General features: G+C 41.1%; 2 protein-coding genes across 2 annotated transcripts; both read left to right on the forward strand.

Moving 5' to 3' along the window:
• The first annotated feature begins 4,781 nt into the window (after positions 1-4,781).
• On the forward strand, positions 4,782-7,208 carry LOC114209398 (protocadherin alpha-1-like). The gene has a single exon (XM_028103439.2). It carries the CDS (start codon positions 4,782-4,784, stop codon positions 7,206-7,208), a length of 2,427 nt encoding a protein of 808 aa, XP_027959240.2.
• Positions 7,209-12,328: 5,120 nt separating this feature from the next.
• LOC148164315 (protocadherin alpha-3-like) lies at positions 12,329-14,937 on the forward strand. The gene is made up of 2 exons (XM_088023164.1): positions 12,329-14,806; positions 14,905-14,937. The coding sequence occupies exons 1-2, from the start codon at positions 12,329-12,331 to the stop codon at positions 14,935-14,937; spliced, it is 2,511 nt and encodes an 836-aa protein (XP_087879290.1).
• The last annotated feature ends 3,732 nt before the right edge of the window (positions 14,938-18,669 follow it).

Here is an 18,669-nt window from a genome sequence, read left to right on the forward strand (position 1 = left end):
GGTATTTTGATAGGGATTACACTAAATCTGTAGATTGCTTTATGTAGTCCGGACATTTTTCTTTTTTATTTTTTAAAATATTTTATTTGCGAGAGAGAGAATGAGAGACAGAGAGCATGAGAGAGAGGGGGGTCAGAGGGAGAAGCCGACTCCCTGCTGAGCAGGGAGCCTGATGTGGGACTCGATCCCAGGACTCCAGGATCATGACCTGAGCCAAAGGCAGTTGCTTAACCAACTGAGCCACCCAGGCACCCCTGGACATTTTTCAATATTTGTTCTTCCAATACATGAACATGGAATATCTTTCCATTTGTTTGTGTCATCTTCAATTTCTTTCATTAGTGTCTTCTAATTTTCAGAGTACAGGTCTTTCACCTCCTTGTTTAAGTTTGTTCCTAGGTATTTTATTATTTTTGGTGCAGTTGTAAATGGGGATATTTTCTTAATTTCTCTTTCTGCTGCTTTATTATTAGTATAAAGAAATGTGATGGATTTCTGTAGACTGATTTCATATTCTTCCACCTTACTGAATTCATTTATCAGTTCTAGTAATTTTTTTGGAGGAGTCCTTAGTGTTTTCTATACATGGTATCAGGTCAGGTTTAGTTTTGTGCAAATAGTGAAAGTTTTACTTCTTCCTTACCAATTTGGATGTCTTTTATTCCTTATTCTTGTCTGATTGCTGTGGCTAGGATTTCCAGTACTTTGTTGAATAAAAGTTGTGAGAATGGACATCCTTGTTTGTTCCTGACGTTAGGGGAAAAGGTCTTAGTTTTTCACCACTGAGTATGATGTTAGCTCTGGATTTCTCATATATTGTCTTTATTATGTTATTTATTGTGTTTATTATGTTCCCTCTAAACCTACTTGGTTGAGGAAACTTCATACTGTTTTCCAGAATGTTTGCACCAGTTTGCATTCCCACCAATGGTATAAGAAGGTTCCCCTTTCTCCACATCTTTGCCAACATCTGTTGTTTCCTTTGTTGTTAATTTTAGCCATTCTGACTGGTGTGAGGTGGTATCTCATGGTGGTTTTGATTTGTATTTCCCTGATGATGAGGAATGTTGAGTATCTTTTCATGTGTCTGTTAGCCATCTGGATGTCTTCTTTGGAAAAATGTCTATTCTTGTCTTCTGACCATTTCTTAACTGGATTATTCATTTTTGGGGTGTTGAGTTTGATAAGTTCTTTATGGATTTTGGATACTAACCCTTTATCAGATATGTCATTTTCAAATATCTTCTCCTATTCCATGGATTGCCTTTTAGTTTTGTTTAGTTTAGTTGATTTTTTTCCTTCACTGTGCAGAAGCTTTTTATCTTGATGAAGTCCCAATAGTTCACTTTTTGCTTTTGTTTCCCTTGCCTCCAGTGATGTGTCTAGTAAGAAGTTGCTATGGCTGAAGTCAAAGAGGTTGCTGCCTGTGTTCTTTAGGATTTTGATGGTTGCCTGTCTCATATTTAGGTCTTCTAACAATTTTGAATTTATTTTTGTGTATGGTGTAAGAAAGTGGTCCAGTTGGGAAAACTGGACAACTAGACAGACTTTTCAAATTTTCTATCTCTCCCTGATTCAGTTTTGGGAGATTATATGTTTCTAGGAATTTATCTATTTCTTCTAGATTGTCCAACTTGCTGGTATATAATTTTTCATAATATTCTTTTACAATCCTTTGTATTTCTGTGGTGTCAGTTATTTCTCCTCTTTCATTTCTGATTTTTTTTTATTTGAGTCATCTCTCTCTCTCTCTCTCTCTCTCTCTCTCTCATGAGTTTGGTCAAAGTTTTATCAATTTTTTCTATCTTTTTAAAGAACTAACTTCTGGTTCCATTGATCTGTTCTATTCTTTTAGTTTCTATTTTGCTTATTTCTGCTCTAACCTTTATTATTTCCTCCCTTCTACTGGTTTTGGGTTTTGTTTGTTCTTTTTCTAGCTCCTTTAGATATAAGGTTAAATTGTTTATTGGAGATTGTTCTTGCTTCTTGAGTTAGGCCTTTATGGCTGTAAACTTCCCTCTTAGGTCAGGTTTTGCTGCATCCCAAAGATTTTGGACTGCTGTGTTTTCATTTTCATTTGTCTCCATGTATTTTTTTTTTATTTCCTCTTTGATTTCTGGCTGACCCATTCATTGTTTAATAGCATGTTATTTAACCTCCATGTATTTCTGCTGTTTCCAGATTTTTTTCTTGTGGTTGATTTCTAGATTCATTTATTTATTTGTTTGTGTGTTTATTTATTTATTTATTTTTAAGATTTTATTTATTTATTTGACAGAGAGAGACACAGTGAGAGAGGGAACACAAGCAGGGGGAGTGGGAGAGGGAGAAGCAGGCTTCCCGCTGAGCAGGGAGCCTGATGTGGGGCTTGATCCCAGGACCCTGGGATTATGACCTGAGACGAAGGCAGACGCTTAACAACTGAGCTACCCAGGTGCCCCATGATTTCTAGTTTTATAGCATTGTTGTGGCCTGGTATGACTTCATTCTTTTTTAATTTGTTTGACTCATTTTATGGCCTAATATCTGATCTGTTCTGGAAAATGTTCCTTGTGTACTTGAAAGGAATGTCTATTCTGCTGTTTTAGGTTATGGAATGTTCTGAATATATCTGTTAAATCCATCTCATCCATTCTGTCATTCAAAGCCACTCTTTTCCATGATTTTCTATTTGGATGATCTGTCCATTGATGTAAGTGGGATGTTAAAGTCCCCTACTATTGTTGTTATTACTATCAAACTTCCTTTATGTTTGTTATTAGCTCTTTTATGTATTTGGGTGTTACTATGTTGGGTGCATAAATATTTACCATTGGTATATCTTCTTGTTGCATTGTTCTGTTTATGAGTGTATAGTGTCCTTCTTTGTCTCTTGTTACAGCCTTTGTTTTAAAGTCTATTTTTTCTGATATAAGCATTACTACCTAGCTTTCTTTTTATATATCCATTTGCATGATAAATTCTTCTCTACCCCTTTACTTTTTTTAAAAGAAATTTTTATTTAAATTCTGGTTAGTTAACATACAGTATAGCTTTAGTTTAGGTGAACAATATAGTGACCCAACACTTTCATACATCATGAGGTGTTCATCACAAATGCACCATTTAATCCATCCCCCACTTCCCTTCTGGTAACCATCAATTTGTTCTCTATAGTTAAGTGTCTGAGGGGCACCTGGCTGACTCAGTCAGTAGAGCATGCAACTCTTGATCTTAGGGTTGTGAGTTTGAGCCCACATTGGGGGTATAGTTTAAAAAAAATAAAAGAGGCTGTTTCTTTTTTTTAAAGATTTTATTTATTTATTTGAGAGAAAGAGAGAATGAGAGATAGAGAGCATGAGAGGGAAGAGGGTCAGAGGGAGAAGCAGACTCCCTGCCGAGCAGGGAGCCTGATGTGTGGGACTCCAGGATCATGACCTGAGCCGAAGGCAGTTGCTTAACCAACTGAGCCACCCAGGCGCCCAAAAGAGTCTGTTTCTTAGTTTGCCTTTCTCTCTTTTTCTACCTTTGCTTGTTTGTTTTATTTCCTAAATTCCACATATGAGTGAAATCACATGGTATTTGTCTTTCTCTGACTGACTTATTTCACTTAGCATAATATTCTATAGCTCCATCCATGTTGTTGCAAATTTCATTTTTATATGTATATATATATATACATATTATACATTATATATATATATACATATATATGTATATATATATATGTATATATATATAATGCAGACTCCATTCACCACCCATGAAATCATGGTCTGAGCTTAACTGACTGGGCCACCCAAGCACCCCAGATCTATTCAGATTCTATAGCTATTTGCTCTGTGGTTACCATGGACATTGCATTTAATATCTTAAAGTTATCACCCTCTAATTTGAGTTTATACCAGCTTAACTTGAACTCTGCTATTTTAACAGCTCTGATAACAAATTTTCCAGGCATTACACTCCTGTTTATTTTTCCCTTGAAGATAGTATTGTGTAGCCTTTTATTTTCATAATCACAACGATGACAATGTAGTCCATGATTAACTATTGTTTTAAGTTTCAATTAAGTGTCATCTGATCGTTGTAAATGACATTTTTCTATACTGAGAATATATTCAAATTGAACAATTTTCATAAAAATAAAGAGGATGAAACGTTACAATATAGCTGAAATTATAAAGATTGTAGTTTTCAAAATTAAAGCTTGATAATTATATAGTTTTCAGTTAAATATAGATACGTTATAAAAGGTAAAATAAGTTTTTAACTGTAGAAAACAAAAGTATATTTAATTCAACAGTTTTATGTTTGAAATATTTGAATGCCAGTAAATTGTGGTTAGAATTTATTCTATGTATTCTTCATAGTAATAAAATGCATAAAAGGAAATCTATACATTAAAGTACCTTGCATATTAAAATATTAACAGTATTGCCTAAATCTACTGGTATTTTTAAAAGTTCCAAATTCTGAATTTGCTTCATTTTAAGAATAAGTGAGATTTGAAGTGTACCAGTCTTTAAAAGACATAACTGAAAATGATTGCATTGAGTAAATTGCAAATGAATATATAGACTTTTGGAAATCAGTGAATGAATCTCAAATCTACACCATTAGCCACATGATGTCGCTGTATACCACAAAGTCTTGTCACCAAAAACTAAAGGAGGAAGCTCCATTTTGTCACAGCCTGAGAGAAGACAAAAACGGCCGGGAGATATATTATTCAAGATATAAAGTAAAGAGAGTATGACTTTGAAGTGAGAGAGCGGTACCAAATTTTTAGTGGTTTTGCGATGCTGTTTCCTAGGAAAGGAGGCAAGGGAGCCCTGCGTTTGTTGCTCTCCGTTCTGCTCCTCGCAGCTTGGAAGACTGGGAGTGGTCAGGTCCACTACTCGGTCGCCGAGGAGGCCAAACACGGCACCTTCGTGGGCCGCATCGCCCAAGACTTGGGGCTGGAGCTGGCAGAGCTGGTGCCGCGCCTTTTCCGGGTGGCGTCCAAAGGCCACGGGGACCTTCTGGAGGTAAATCTGCAGAATGGCATTTTGTTTGTGAATTCTCGGATCGACCGGGAGGAGCTGTGCAGGCGGAGCGCGGAGTGCAGCCTCCACCTGGAGGTGATCGTGGACAGGCCGCTGCAGGTTTTCCATGTGGTGGTGGAGGTGAAGGACATTAATGATAACCCACCGGTTTTCAGAGCAAGAGAACAAAGGTTATTTATTCCTGAATCTAGACTGGTGGATTCACGTTTCCCGATAGAGGGCGCTGCTGATGAGGACATTGGTACCAACGCTCTTCTAACTTACACCCTCAGCCCCAGCGATTATTTCTCTTTGGATGTACAGGCAAGTGATGAACTCAGTAAGTCACTTTCACTTGAATTGAGGAAATCTTTGGATAGAGAAGAAACACCAGAACTTCATTTATTATTGACAGCCACTGATGGGGGCAAACCAGAGCTGGAAGGTACAGTTCAGCTGCTGATCACAGTGCTGGATGTTAATGATAATGCCCCATTGTTTGCCCAGGCTGTGTACAGAGTCCATTTATTAGAAAGTACAGCAAATGGAATATTAGTGACTACATTAAACGCCTCTGATGCCGATGAAGGTGTAAATGGAGAAATTGTTTTTTCCTTTGGCAGTGATGTTCCTCTAAACATTCAAAAAAACTTCAAAATTGATTCCAACTCAGGAGAAATTAGGCTAATTGGTAGACTGGATTATGAAGAAACAAAATCCTATGAAATTCAGGTAAAAGCAGTTGATAAAGGAAATCCTCCAATGTCGAATCACTGCAAGGTTTTAGTGAAAGTGCTGGATGTAAATGACAATGCTCCACAACTGGCAATCACACCTCTGTCTTTGCCGGTCAGAGAGGACACTCCACTTGGCACCGTCATCGCCTTTGTCTCCGTGTCCGACCGTGACTCCGGTGTCTATGGGCAGGTGACCTGCTCTCTGATGCCTCATATCCCCTTCAAGCTGGTGTCCACCTTCAAGAATTACTATTCGCTGGTGCTGGACAGCGCCCTGGACCGAGAGAGCGTGGCGAACTATGAGCTGGTGGTGACAGCACGAGACGGGGGATCGCCTTCGCTGTCCACCACAGCTAGCATGTACGTTGAGGTGGCGGACGTGAACGACAACGCGCCGGCATTCGCGCAGCCCGAGTACACGGTGTTCGTGAAGGAGAACAACCCGCCCGGCTGCCACATCTTCACGGTGTCTGCGCGGGACGCCGACGCGCAGGAGAACGCGCTGGTGTCCTACTCGCTGGTGGAGCGGCGCGTGGGCGAGCGTGCGCTGTCGAGCTACGTGTCGGTGCACGCGGAGAGCGGCAAGGTGTACGCGCTGCAGCCGCTGGACCACGAGGAGCTGGAGCTGCTGCAGTTCCAAGTGAGCGCGCGCGACGCGGGCGTGCCTCCCCTGGGCAGCAACGTGACGCTGCAGGTGTTCGTGCTGGACGAGAACGACAACGCGCCCGCGCTGCTGCCGCGGCCGGGGACGGGCGGCGGCGGCGGCGGCGGCGGCGCTGTGAGCGAGCTGGTGTCGCGGTCGGTGGGCGCGGGCCACGTGGTGGCGAAGGTGCGCGCGGTGGACGCCGACTCTGGCTACAACGCGTGGCTGTCGTATGAGCTGCAGCCGGCGGCGGGTGGCGCGCGCAGCCCGTTCCGCGTGGCGCTGTACACGGGCGAGATCAGCACGACGCGCACCCTGGACGAGGCGGACTCGCCGCGCCAGCGCCTGCTGGTGCTGGTGAAGGACCACGGCGAGCCGGCGCTCACGGCCACCGCCACTGTGTTGCTGTCGCTGGTGGAGAGCGGCCAGGCGCCCAAGGCGTCGTCGCGGGTGCTGGCGGGCGCCGCTGGCGCCGAGACGGCGCTGGTGGATGTCAACGTGTACCTGATCATCGCCATCTGCGCGGTGTCCAGCCTGTTGGTGCTCACGCTGCTGCTGTACACGGCGCTGCGCTGCTCGGCTCCGCCCGCGGAGGGCGCGTGCGCGCCTGGGAAGCCCACGCTGGTGTGCTCCAGCGCGGTGGGGAGCTGGTCGTACTCGCAGCAGAGGCGGCAGAGGGTGTGCTCCGGGGAGGGCCCGCCCAAGACCGACCTCATGGCCTTCAGCCCCAGCCTACCTCAAGTTCCAGACTCCGCAGAAGAAAGACAACAACCCTCAGAATCAGAACACTTAGGAAAGGTGAGTCTTTCCTGTCGATTCTAGAATTGTTCTATTTCCTTTATTTATGATTCTATTATTTTGATTTATAGATTTGTCCTTATTTTTTTATTATTATGTTATGTTAATCTTGCCATTTGCCCTTATTTTTTTATCATTATCTTATGGTGCAATATATGGTATGAAATAGAGGTGAATTTCTTCATTGAGAACAATTAAATGGTTTTCTTATTTTCAGATTTTGTTTTTTTCATAATTAAATCTGTTCGTGAATAATTGGACTTTGAAGGACTGAAAAACACTTCAGCTAAACTTGAAAACTTATTACCTGTAAATATTTTTTCTCAAAATTGAAAAATCATAATTGGAAAAAATTTAAAGAGTGTGAATATACAAAATGCATATTTCCAATTTACATCATCCATCCATTCTGTCAGAATATTTTGGAATAGGAGTATATTATTACCTGGACGTTTTCTAGATTTTTTTTCGATCAAGAATTCATTTGTCTTTATCTGTTTATGCAACAGGTAATAAGTTAGGTTTTCTTTTCCTTGTTTTTGAAAGCAGCCTGAATGGATCTTTTAATGCCAGGACTTCTGAAAGTACCTATCATAGGTCATTAGAATACATCACTTAGGATCACTAAGTGACATCACTTAGGAATAATTGCTAATATTAGGTATGTCTTTCAGTAGTCAAATAACCTGTTATTTGGGATAAAGACTTCACACTTACAAAATCCTTAGAGTTTTAAGGCACAATAGAGAGTTCATTGAGAAAAGAATCCGTCCCTGGGGCACCTGGGTGGCTCAGTGGGTTAATCGTTGTTGGTTGTTCCGTGGCTCCATCTGTTGGGTGTCTGACTCTTGATTTCAGCTCAGGTCATGATCTCAGGGTAGTGGGATCCAGCCCCAGGAGGGGTTTTGCCCGCAGTGGGGAGTCTGCTTGTCCCTCTCCCTCTGCTCCTCCTCCCCCACTCAGAGGCACTCTCTTTCTCTCTCTCTCTCAAATAAGCAAACGAACAAATAACATCTTTAGAAAAAAAGAAAAGAATCCTCTTTCAATTTTGTTAAAATATCTTTTTTTTTTTTTTTTGAGAGAGAGCAGGGGAGTGAGGAGGGGCAGAAGGAGAGAGAGAGAGAGAATCTTAAGAAGGCTCCACACCTGGCGCAGAACCCAATGAGGGGTTAGATCTCACAATCCTGAGATCACGACCTGAGTTGAAATCAAGAGTCAGACACCCAACAGATGGACCCACCCATGCGCCCTAAAATCTTTTAACCTTAAAAAAAAATCTTAACATTTAAAAAATTACATTGTGGGGTGGCCAGGTGGTGGGATTTTTTTTCCTCTTAAAGTGGTGAGTACTCTAGCGCAGTTATTATGTTAGTGGGTTGCTCAGTCATCCTTCCCAGTATCTGTATCATTAGGCTAATGTGTGCAGGCCTTCCACTGTGCAGAGAATGACCACCTGCCTCTGACACCATACTCTATGCCTGGGATAACATTTTCCACATGTGTGAGATCACTCACTTTCTCCTGGCAACATTCATATAACTAAGGAAGTTGGAATTTTCCCAAAAGGTGAAGACTGATATTGAATGACTGCATTTTAATTGGAAACTCCTGTGTTGGGTTGTTAAAACATAAAATTGACAAGTAAATGTTACACTTGGAGAAGAATTTTAAAACTTCAAAAGAAAATGTCTTGGTGTGAAATAACTGTCTAAAACTGTCTTCTATTTGGTTCTTAGTTATTTGCTATTTTTTCCCTGTATGTATGTGGATGGGTATTGAATTGTAGAAATAACTTCCACTAAGTGATCTGGCCTTAGCCATTCAACAGATAGGCCATATAGTCATTTTCATCCAAGATCTGCTTTTAAAGGACTTGAGAAGTTAGGTGGGGAAATCTTTTAAGGATAATCTGTTTCTACAGTAAACTTCTTAGCTCCTAACAGTTAATAAGCCTCAAAATTCAGGGAGTATATATTTCCTGGGAACCAGAAAAGTTTATCTGAGGCTTTACAGGGAAAAATGCGACTTGGGCAAATAAGGAAGAAGCTCTTTCTTGGGAGGAGTCATCCTACCTAGAGTGTCATAGCTACTCACCACCTTCTTGAGACTTGTATGCAGAAAGTATAAACGGTCAGGTGAAATCTGTCCTACTAGAAGTCTGGCCACTATGTTTGTACTACAGGTAAATGGTACGCTGTTAAAAATATATCCAGGTATACCCAGATCTCCAGGAGTCACGGTTTATCACTTAAATTCTTATTGGTTTCTTATTCCTTATTTACACTTTTAAATTAAGTTACCTGAGGAGATGTCTAAGTGAGAGTAGATATTATTCACTGATACTTTATCCACACAGTGGCTCAATCTGATGAACTCATAGTTCCTTTAGTATTACCTTCATTGCCTAATAATCATTATGGAGTCTACTCTGTCATAAATTGCCTGTTGCATTCTACTTTGCAATTAGTATATTCTTTTTTTTAAGATTTTATTTATTCATTTGAGATGCAGAGATAGAGAGAGAGAGCGCATGAGCAGGGGGAGAGGCAGAAGCAGGCTCCCTGCTGAGTCAGGAGCCTGTTGTAGGGCTCAGTCCCAGGACCCTGGGGTCATGACCTGAGCCGAAGGCAGACGTTTAACCATCTGAGCCACCCAGGCACCCCTGCAATTAGTATACTCTTAAATGTCATGAAATGTATAGTATTATAATAAGTTGTCAGAGGTATTCCATCAATATGGAGTCCATGATGTTTTTAAATTTATTTTTATTTTTTAAAAGATTTTATTTATTTGTCAGAGAGAGAGAGAGAGCACAAGCAGAGGGAACAGCAGTCAGAGGGAGAAGCGATGCAGGACTTGATCCCAGGAATCTGGGATCATGACCTGAGCCAAAGGCAGACACTTAACTGACTGAGCCACTCAGGCGTCCCATGGAGTCCATGATGTTTTAAATTTTTAATTCTGTATCTCATTTTAAAACTAGTAATTATTTTTCAAGATTCTTCAAAGCACTAACTGGCATACAAATATCTGTAATTATTTCCTTGATTCATGCTTTTCCAAAATAATTCTTAAATGTTTACTTCTTCATGAACTAGTACAATAGAATCAATTAGAAATTGCATAAGTTTGATATTAACAAATATCATTAATGTAACTTACCTCTTATGATACTTGAGAAAGTTTAAAATATTCATTTATCCATTAAAACATTAATTGACAATTTATTCTATTCTAAATGTGAATGATAAAATACGAGTAAGTTGCAATCCCGGCATGCTTTCAGTGAGTGCATGGGAAAAAAACCTGGCATGAAAACTTTTCTCCTAATATTTAAATCATGTATTTGGTTTTATTTCAAGAGGCTCTGACTTATAAGCAAAACCTTGGACATCCTTTTACCTCTCTACATTCAACCTCTGCCCATGAATTTTCTCTGGTCAACTTTCAAATATTTAGAGAACTCATACCTCTCACTGAATTCAGAGGGACCTTTAGAATATTACATTGCCTCATCTTGCAGATACTGAATGGTGAATTATGTTCCAAAGTTACTTTTCTTTATTGATTGGTTAAGTCACCAATACTTTCAAGTAACAACTTTTTAAGAAATTGGAATCCAGAAATTCATCTAGAGTGGAGATCATTAAAAATTAATCATCTGTCTGCTTCCACTTTTGTTTGGTATATGCCTTTCAGTTATACATTTATTCTAGGCATAGATTACATTATTATCATGTTTTGTACAGTTACATTTGTTTTTTTTTTTCTTTCTGGGATCATTTTTCTCCTGAAGAAATTCTTTAATGAATTATTTCATATTGTGAACATTTTAGGATATTCAGGTAAGTTGAAATGTATAAATGGTATGGAAATTTAAAAAACAAATATATTCTGACTTGTCATGAATGTATTGTCATATAGTAAAACAAATTTATAAAAGAACTGCACTGTAAAAAACTGATTTCTGGCATCTTTATATAAATAACACTTAAGACAGACAACAAGGGTATAATCATTGGATAAAGGCCATAAAAGTGGGTTATAGACAGTCCATAAATAAATTTTATAAATTAACAATTGCTATAATAATATATAAGTAAATATGTATGTATATATGGATATGTATATACACATACTTTTTTGTTGTTAAGTAGGATCCACACCCAACGTGGGGCTTCAACTCTCAGACCCTGATTTAAGAGTCACATGCTCTGCCAACTGAGCCAGCCAGGCACCCCTATCTACACATACTTTCAATGTCTTGATGTTTTGGTGGTCATGAATATCAAAGGTCTGATTTTTCTTTTTCTTTTTAATCATCTTTCTGGAATTCTTTTTTTTAAAGATTTTATTTATTTATTTGAGAGAGAGAGAGAGAAAGCAAGAGACAGCTGGGCGGGGGAAGGGGCAGAGGGAGAAGCCGACTCCCTGCTGAGCAGGGAGCCCGAGTTGGGGCTGGATCCTAGGACCCCAACGCGGAATCCGGACCTGAGCCAAAGGCACATGCTTAACCAACTGAATCACCCAGGTGGCCCTGATTTTTCTATAAAATGTAGACTTCAAGGCCAAATGGTAAAAGTTAGGGGTCTTGAATCAGATTGAGATCCCACCCAAATATCACCAGTTAATATTTTTAAGTTACTTAACTGGTATGTTTTCACTTCCTTGTTTGTAAAAAGTGACTTGTATTAATACTACCTCGGAGAGTTGTGAGAATTTAATGGGAAAAAAAAGAATTTAATGGATAACCCCGTTAGAACCCCAGGCTTGTCATGTGGGGAATAGTTCCAGTAGATGTCCACTACTATTATAACATTAATCATTCTACTATATTATACTATGTCATGGATTGGGATATTTGGAAGTGATGAATTAGTATAAAAGCTATAAGGTTATATTTCTATAAATATAAAGAATTTGAAAAGTGCTCGAAGGAAATTACAACTAAAATAGAAATTTTGGGAAAGATCAGAGGCCAGTATACGGAGAAGGTAGGTACATTTATTTAATACTTACACATTTAGCCACATGATGTCGCTGTCCACCGCAAGGTATTTCACCACAAAAGAAATGAAGCATGCGTTATGTACTCAAATGCTGCTCTCTGAAATACGGGCACGGTAAGGTTATTTAAGAAAAAAATGAGGAACTCAAATTCTTTTTTGAAGTTTGGATCGAGGCCAGAACGTCACAATATTTGGAAAAGGCTTGCAAGGGTGTTTTCACGGAGAGAAGAAGGTCCAGGAGCCCGGCGATTACTGCTTTCGCTTCTGCTCCTCACAGTCTGGGAGACTGGGAGCGGCCAGGTTCATTACTCAGTCCTGGAGGAGGCCAAACACGGCACCTTCGTGGGCCGCATCGCCCAGGATTTGGGGCTGGAGCTGGCGGAGCTGGTGCCACGCCTGTTCCGGGTGGCGTCCAAAGGCCACGGGGACCTTCTAGAGGTAAATCTGCAGAATGGCATTTTGTTTGTGAATTCTCGGATCGACCGGGAGGAGCTGTGCGGGCGGAGCGCGGAGTGCAGCATCCACCTGGAGGTGATCGTGGACAGGCCGCTGCAGGTTTTCCATGTGGAGGTGGAGGTGAAAGACATTAACGACAACCAGCCGGTTTTCCCGGTGGCATTAAAAAAATTATTTATTTATGAATCCCGGCCGCCTGGTTCTCGGATTCCGCTAGAGGGCGCGTCAGATGCAGATATTGGAGCCAATTCTCTGTTGACCTACAGTCTTAACTCTAACGATTATTTTACCTTGGATATTAAAAGAAATGATGATAATATTAAATCCCTTGGACTCGTGTTGAGAAAAGTTTTAGATCGCGAGGACATTCCTGAACATCACTTACTAGTAACGGCAGTTGATGGTGGGAAACCAGAGCTCACCGGAACTACTCAAGTGAAGATCACCCTTCTAGATGTAAACGACAACGCCCCAGAGTTTGAGAGGACTGTCTACAGAGTCAGTTTATTCGAAAATGCACCAAACGGTACCCTAGCAGTGATTGTTAACGCCTCTGATTTGGATGAAGGAGTAAATAAGGACATTGTATATTCTTTCAATACAGACATGTCAGCAGATACTCTTTTGAAATTTCACTTAGACCCAGTTAGTGGATACATCAGTATAAAAGGTAATATAGATTTCGAGGAAACTAAGTTATATGAAATCCAGGTAGACGCGACAGATAAAGGAACTCCCCCAATGACAGGTCACTGCACGGTTCTGGTGGAAATTTTGGACACCAATGATAATGTACCTGACTTGGTTATCAAATCACTATCATTACCTGTATTAGAAGATGCTCCCCTCGGCACGGTCATTGCCCTAATCAGTGTGTCTGACCGCGACTCTGGTGCCAATGGGCAGTTGACCTGCACCCTGTCACCCCACGTTCCTTTCAAGCTGGTGTCCACCTTCAAAAACTACTATTCGCTGGTGCTGGACAGCGCCCTGGACCGAGAGAGCGTGGCGAACTATGAGCTGGTGGTGACAGCACGAGACGGGGGATCGCCTTCGCTGTCCACCACAGCTAGCATGTACGTTGAGGTGGCGGACGTGAACGACAACGCGCCGGCATTCGCGCAGCCCGAGTACACGGTGTTCGTGAAGGAGAACAACCCGCCCGGCTGCCACATCTTCACGGTGTCTGCGCGGGACGCCGACGCGCAGGAGAACGCGCTGGTGTCCTACTCGCTGGTGGAGCGGCGCGTGGGCGAGCGTGCGCTGTCGAGCTACGTGTCGGTGCACGCGGAGAGCGGCAAGGTGTACGCGCTGCAGCCGCTGGACCACGAGGAGCTGGAGCTGCTGCAGTTCCAAGTGAGCGCGCGCGACGCGGGCGTGCCTCCCCTGGGCAGCAACGTGACGCTGCAGGTGTTCGTGCTGGACGAGAACGACAACGCGCCCGCGCTGCTGCCGCGGCCGGGGACGGGCGGCGGCGGCGGCGGCGGCGGCGCTGTGAGCGAGCTGGTGTCGCGGTCGGTGGGCGCGGGCCACGTGGTGGCGAAGGTGCGCGCGGTGGACGCCGACTCTGGCTACAACGCGTGGCTGTCGTATGAGCTGCAGCCGGCGGCGGGTGGCGCGCGCAGCCCGTTCCGCGTGGCGCTGTACACGGGCGAGATCAGCACGACGCGCACCCTGGACGAGGCGGACTCGCCGCGCCAGCGCCTGCTGGTGCTGGTGAAGGACCACGGCGAGCCGGCGCTCACGGCCACCGCCACTGTGTTGCTGTCGCTGGTGGAGAGCGGCCAGGCGCCCAAGGCGTCGTCGCGGGTGCTGGCGGGCGCCGCTGGCGCCGAGACGGCGCTGGTGGATGTCAACGTGTACCTGATCATCGCCATCTGCGCGGTGTCCAGCCTGTTGGTGCTCACGCTGCTGCTGTACACGGCGCTGCGCTGCTCGGCTCCGCCCGCGGAGGGCGCGTGCGCGCCTGGGAAGCCCACGCTGGTGTGCTCCAGCGCGGTGGGGAGCTGGTCGTACTCGCAGCAGAGGCGGCAGAGGGTGTGCTCCGGGGAGGGCCCGCCCAAGACCGACCTCATGGCCTTCAGTCCCAGCCTTCCACCTGGTCCCGTTGGCGGGGATAAAGAGCAGTTGAATGTGGACGTTGATCTTTCTGCTAAAGTGAGTACAGTTTTAAAACCCTTTCAAAATGTCCTTGTTTATTATTCCTCAATGTTTTTACTCTTCTTGAAACATGTTTTTGTTAATTGGTTTTCTAGGATTTTGTGGTTAAATGTTTGAGTTTCTTTTGACGGTTTTTGAACTGAATCAGCAGTAAGTAATGAGAACCATACTTGTAGTTTTTTGTCGTTGTAGTAGTAGTAGTTGTTAGTAGGTGCGGTAATAGGATTATTTTATTGCTAATGTATGGATAGAAACTAAATATTTTTTCCCTGATGAGTTGTATTGTTTAGAATATTTGACTCCAACTGTGGTTTACTAATCCTTGCTCAATGCTTCAGTAGCTTTTATCCCTTTTCATTTGGAATTCTTACATGTGTTAGTCCAAATGTCACCGGCCCATTGTATGAATTCAGCATAACTCTCACCACTCCCTGTTTGTTTTTTATATCTTCAGTTTCAAATATTAGTTTAAGTCTGTTGTCTCTATGAAGCCTCTTTTACTTATTTATGTGAAGTCTTAGTTCTTTCTTTCTACTTGAACATGATTCATTTTAGTCCTTGTGCTCACATTTGGTAATACATTGTATTGTTGCTAGTTTTCCAATTGGGTAAAGAAAACCACACACACCATAATAATAATTTTATTGCTTTAGCATCATATCTTTGTACATCTTAAGTTTCTCACTACTTTTATTAGTAAGCATTGAAAAAATCAATAGGAAGTGAAATTTTATACTCCCGTATATCATCATTTAGAAAATATTCTTTTTGAAAGTATATTATTAATTTTGTTAAGAATTGTTTTCCATCAGAACAATTTGTTGAGTATACTACTCTGTATCTAATTTTAAAACTATTAGGGGCGCCTGGGTAGCATAGTCCGTTAAGCATCTGACTCTTGGTTTCAGCTCAGGTCCTGATCTCAGAATCCTGAGATCTAGCCCCTAGTGGGGCTCCGCCGTCCGTGGGGAGTCTACTTAAGACTGTGTCTTCCTCTGCCTCTGCCCCCCACCCCGTGCTCTCTCTCTCTAAAATAAATAAATAAATCTTAAAAAAAACTGTTCTAGGGATGCCTGGGTGGCTCAGTCGTTAAGTGTCTGCATTCGCTCAGGTCATGATCCCAGGGTCCTGGGATTGAGCCCCGCATCAGGCTCCCTGCTCAGCGGGAGGCCTGCTTCTCCCTCTCCCGCTCCCCCTGCTTGTGTTTCCTCTCTCACTGTGTCTCTCTCTGTCAAATAAATAAATAAAATCTTTAAAAAAAACTATTCTACTAGCAAACTTATTAATCATTGACCTATTTTGCAAACAGTATTAAGGATGCTAATGTCCAAAAACTCCAATAAGTTAATTACTTAGTGTTATTACTCGTGAGTATTTTCCTCTGAATACCAACCTGTCCATTAATGTGTGTTATATAGTACATAAAATGTGTGTTATACAGTACATAAAAACTCCAAATAACTAGAACCAAATAAAACAAAATGAGATTGTTTTGTAGTCATTTCCCTATTTGGCATTTGATAATTTCTCCAAATAGATGGACTTCCATTCAAGTTTTCTTGCCCCTGGAAACTGAATCTTAGCCATATTACAGACTAGAAAACAAGTGATTATTTCTAAACCATGAAAGATAAAAAGAGAATACTAACCTTCTTGTGGGAGGTTATTTGGGTTCCAGTGTATACAATTATATGGACTATTTTTCTACACAAATTATAACTACAACTTCCTACTTCCTGTACAAGCTTCCTTGCTGAAACCTGGTTAATACTCAGTGACATTGTGAGTGAGACTAACATAACAATAGAGAAATAATCCTCTTTTTTCCTATTTTAATTTCCTTTTCTGTCACTGTCCTTTGTTGACCCCTGTCCATCAACTGTTAGCCACAGCATGTCCCATCTGAGTTCACATGTTATTTCATTTGGGCTGGTTTTCATCCTGTTGTAATTAGTAGGGTCATCCAAAGTTCTTCTCTCCCAGGATGTGGGACTTCAGTTTTCAAATTGAGCTCTCCTCTTCAAATTCTTGTCTAACAAGATTCTCAGTTAATAAGACATTTTAAAGACTTTTGAGTTTTTCTCTTTAGAGATATATTGCTGCTCTACAGATGAATACTAATAGTTCTCACATAAATATTCTTTATATTTTGTCGCATTCCTCATATATGCATTTAATTATTTTCAAAATAAAGTAAGTGGACAGGGAGTCTCTTTTGGTTTCTTCCAGTGTTTGACTTTTATGGTCATTTTGTACAAATCTACAGTTTCAGTCCTCAAACAGAGAAACAGAGTCTGATTCATGTTTTAATTCAGAAAAGATGTTTTTGTGTGTGTGAGTGTGGCTCTTCATAAAATGGAAGCCTAAAGCTATTTTCAGTAGATTGATTTTTTTTTGTTCTAATCAACCATGAGGGAAAGAGGTTTATGAATGTAAGAGGCAAAGAAAGTTGGAAAAGTTTGAAAATAATCACCATCATGACCTTTTAAGTTTTCTTATGTCAGGAAAATATATTGTGCTCTATTGATTGAGAACTCTTCATTGAGTATTAAAACTCAGGATGTCTCTAAGATCATGACTACCAAGAACCAGTATGAAAACTAAGCTAAAGTCCAGGTTTTCAATATGGAAATTGAAATATATCTTAATTAGGGCAATGTCCAAGTAAAATATTTTTGTATCTCTGGAAAATTATAGAGGCTGCTGCTAAGACATAATATTTTCCTAACTAGCTTTGTGACCACCTTAATTTAATGCACTTTATTAGGCAACTGAAGAGAACCAGACCATTCTATTAGGTAAACATTCAGCATATACTAGGTATGTATTCTGAGCTCTTAAACTAATAAGACACAACTATTCTCTTTAAAAGTTTATATTTCATAAAAGAAGGTTCTAGTTATTTGGATCTTTGTACTTATTATATGACACCCATGTCATTAGACACACATACTCAAATGCCTACAAAAGAGATATTAATGTAATAAATGACCCAAGTGATTCCATCTGTATGCTATAGTATATAAAAGAAAGTAAAGGTACCTGCTCAATTGGGTTAATCATTAAAGTCTTCATTTCATTAAGAGGTCAAGAAATTTTAAAATCGTTATAAAATGTGGGGTTGCTTTGTGAAGCATTTGGAAATGATGGATATTAGGGGATGAAATGAGTTTTTTAGTGAAAAATATTATTGGAAGCAGGAAATTGTCCACTTTGACTGAAATACATGAGCACTATAGAAGAAAACAGAAGCTTATGCCTATTAGACGTTGGAGAACAGGATTTCTAAATTTAAGAGACAGGATTTCTAAATCTAAGAGACAAATTAAGAATACCAATCTTGCTTGTGGGAGGTGTGTATTTGTTAATAAAATTTTTTGCAATACTTTTCCACACCCATTATTTACCACAACATCCTACTTCTTTAAAGCTCCTTGCACTTTCAGCCCTTAGATGAATTAATGAAGACCTTCAGGTAAATGCTGGTGAGTTTTGCTTCCCTTTTTAAGACATTTTAAAATATCCCAACATTTTTAAAGTTCTCTTTCAATGGCTTATTCTTGGCATTGGAGGTTTCCTAGAGCAGAGGGTTCTCTGAAGTCTTCAACACAAGGAATATGAAGTCCAAAGATGAAGACTGTGTCATCATTAATAACTACTTTCCCCCATTCTCAGGAACACATAAAATATATCAAGAATTTTCCTAATCAACACTTCAACAATTCTATGTTTACAAATGTATGTATGTTAATTATAGCTGGGTCTCTATAAATACTTAAAACCTGTGTGAACAAAGGATTTCCATTGAAGTAAAAGCTGTCGTCGTGGTGAAACTAAGGGTCACATTCAATCAACGGTAC

This window comes from Eumetopias jubatus, unplaced genomic scaffold (genome assembly GCF_037043125.1).
Source record: "Eumetopias jubatus isolate StellerSeaLion01/CBP00866 unplaced genomic scaffold, mEumJub1_p1.0 scaffold_5, whole genome shotgun sequence".
Classification (NCBI taxonomy): Eukaryota; Metazoa; Chordata; class Mammalia; order Carnivora; family Otariidae; genus Eumetopias; species Eumetopias jubatus.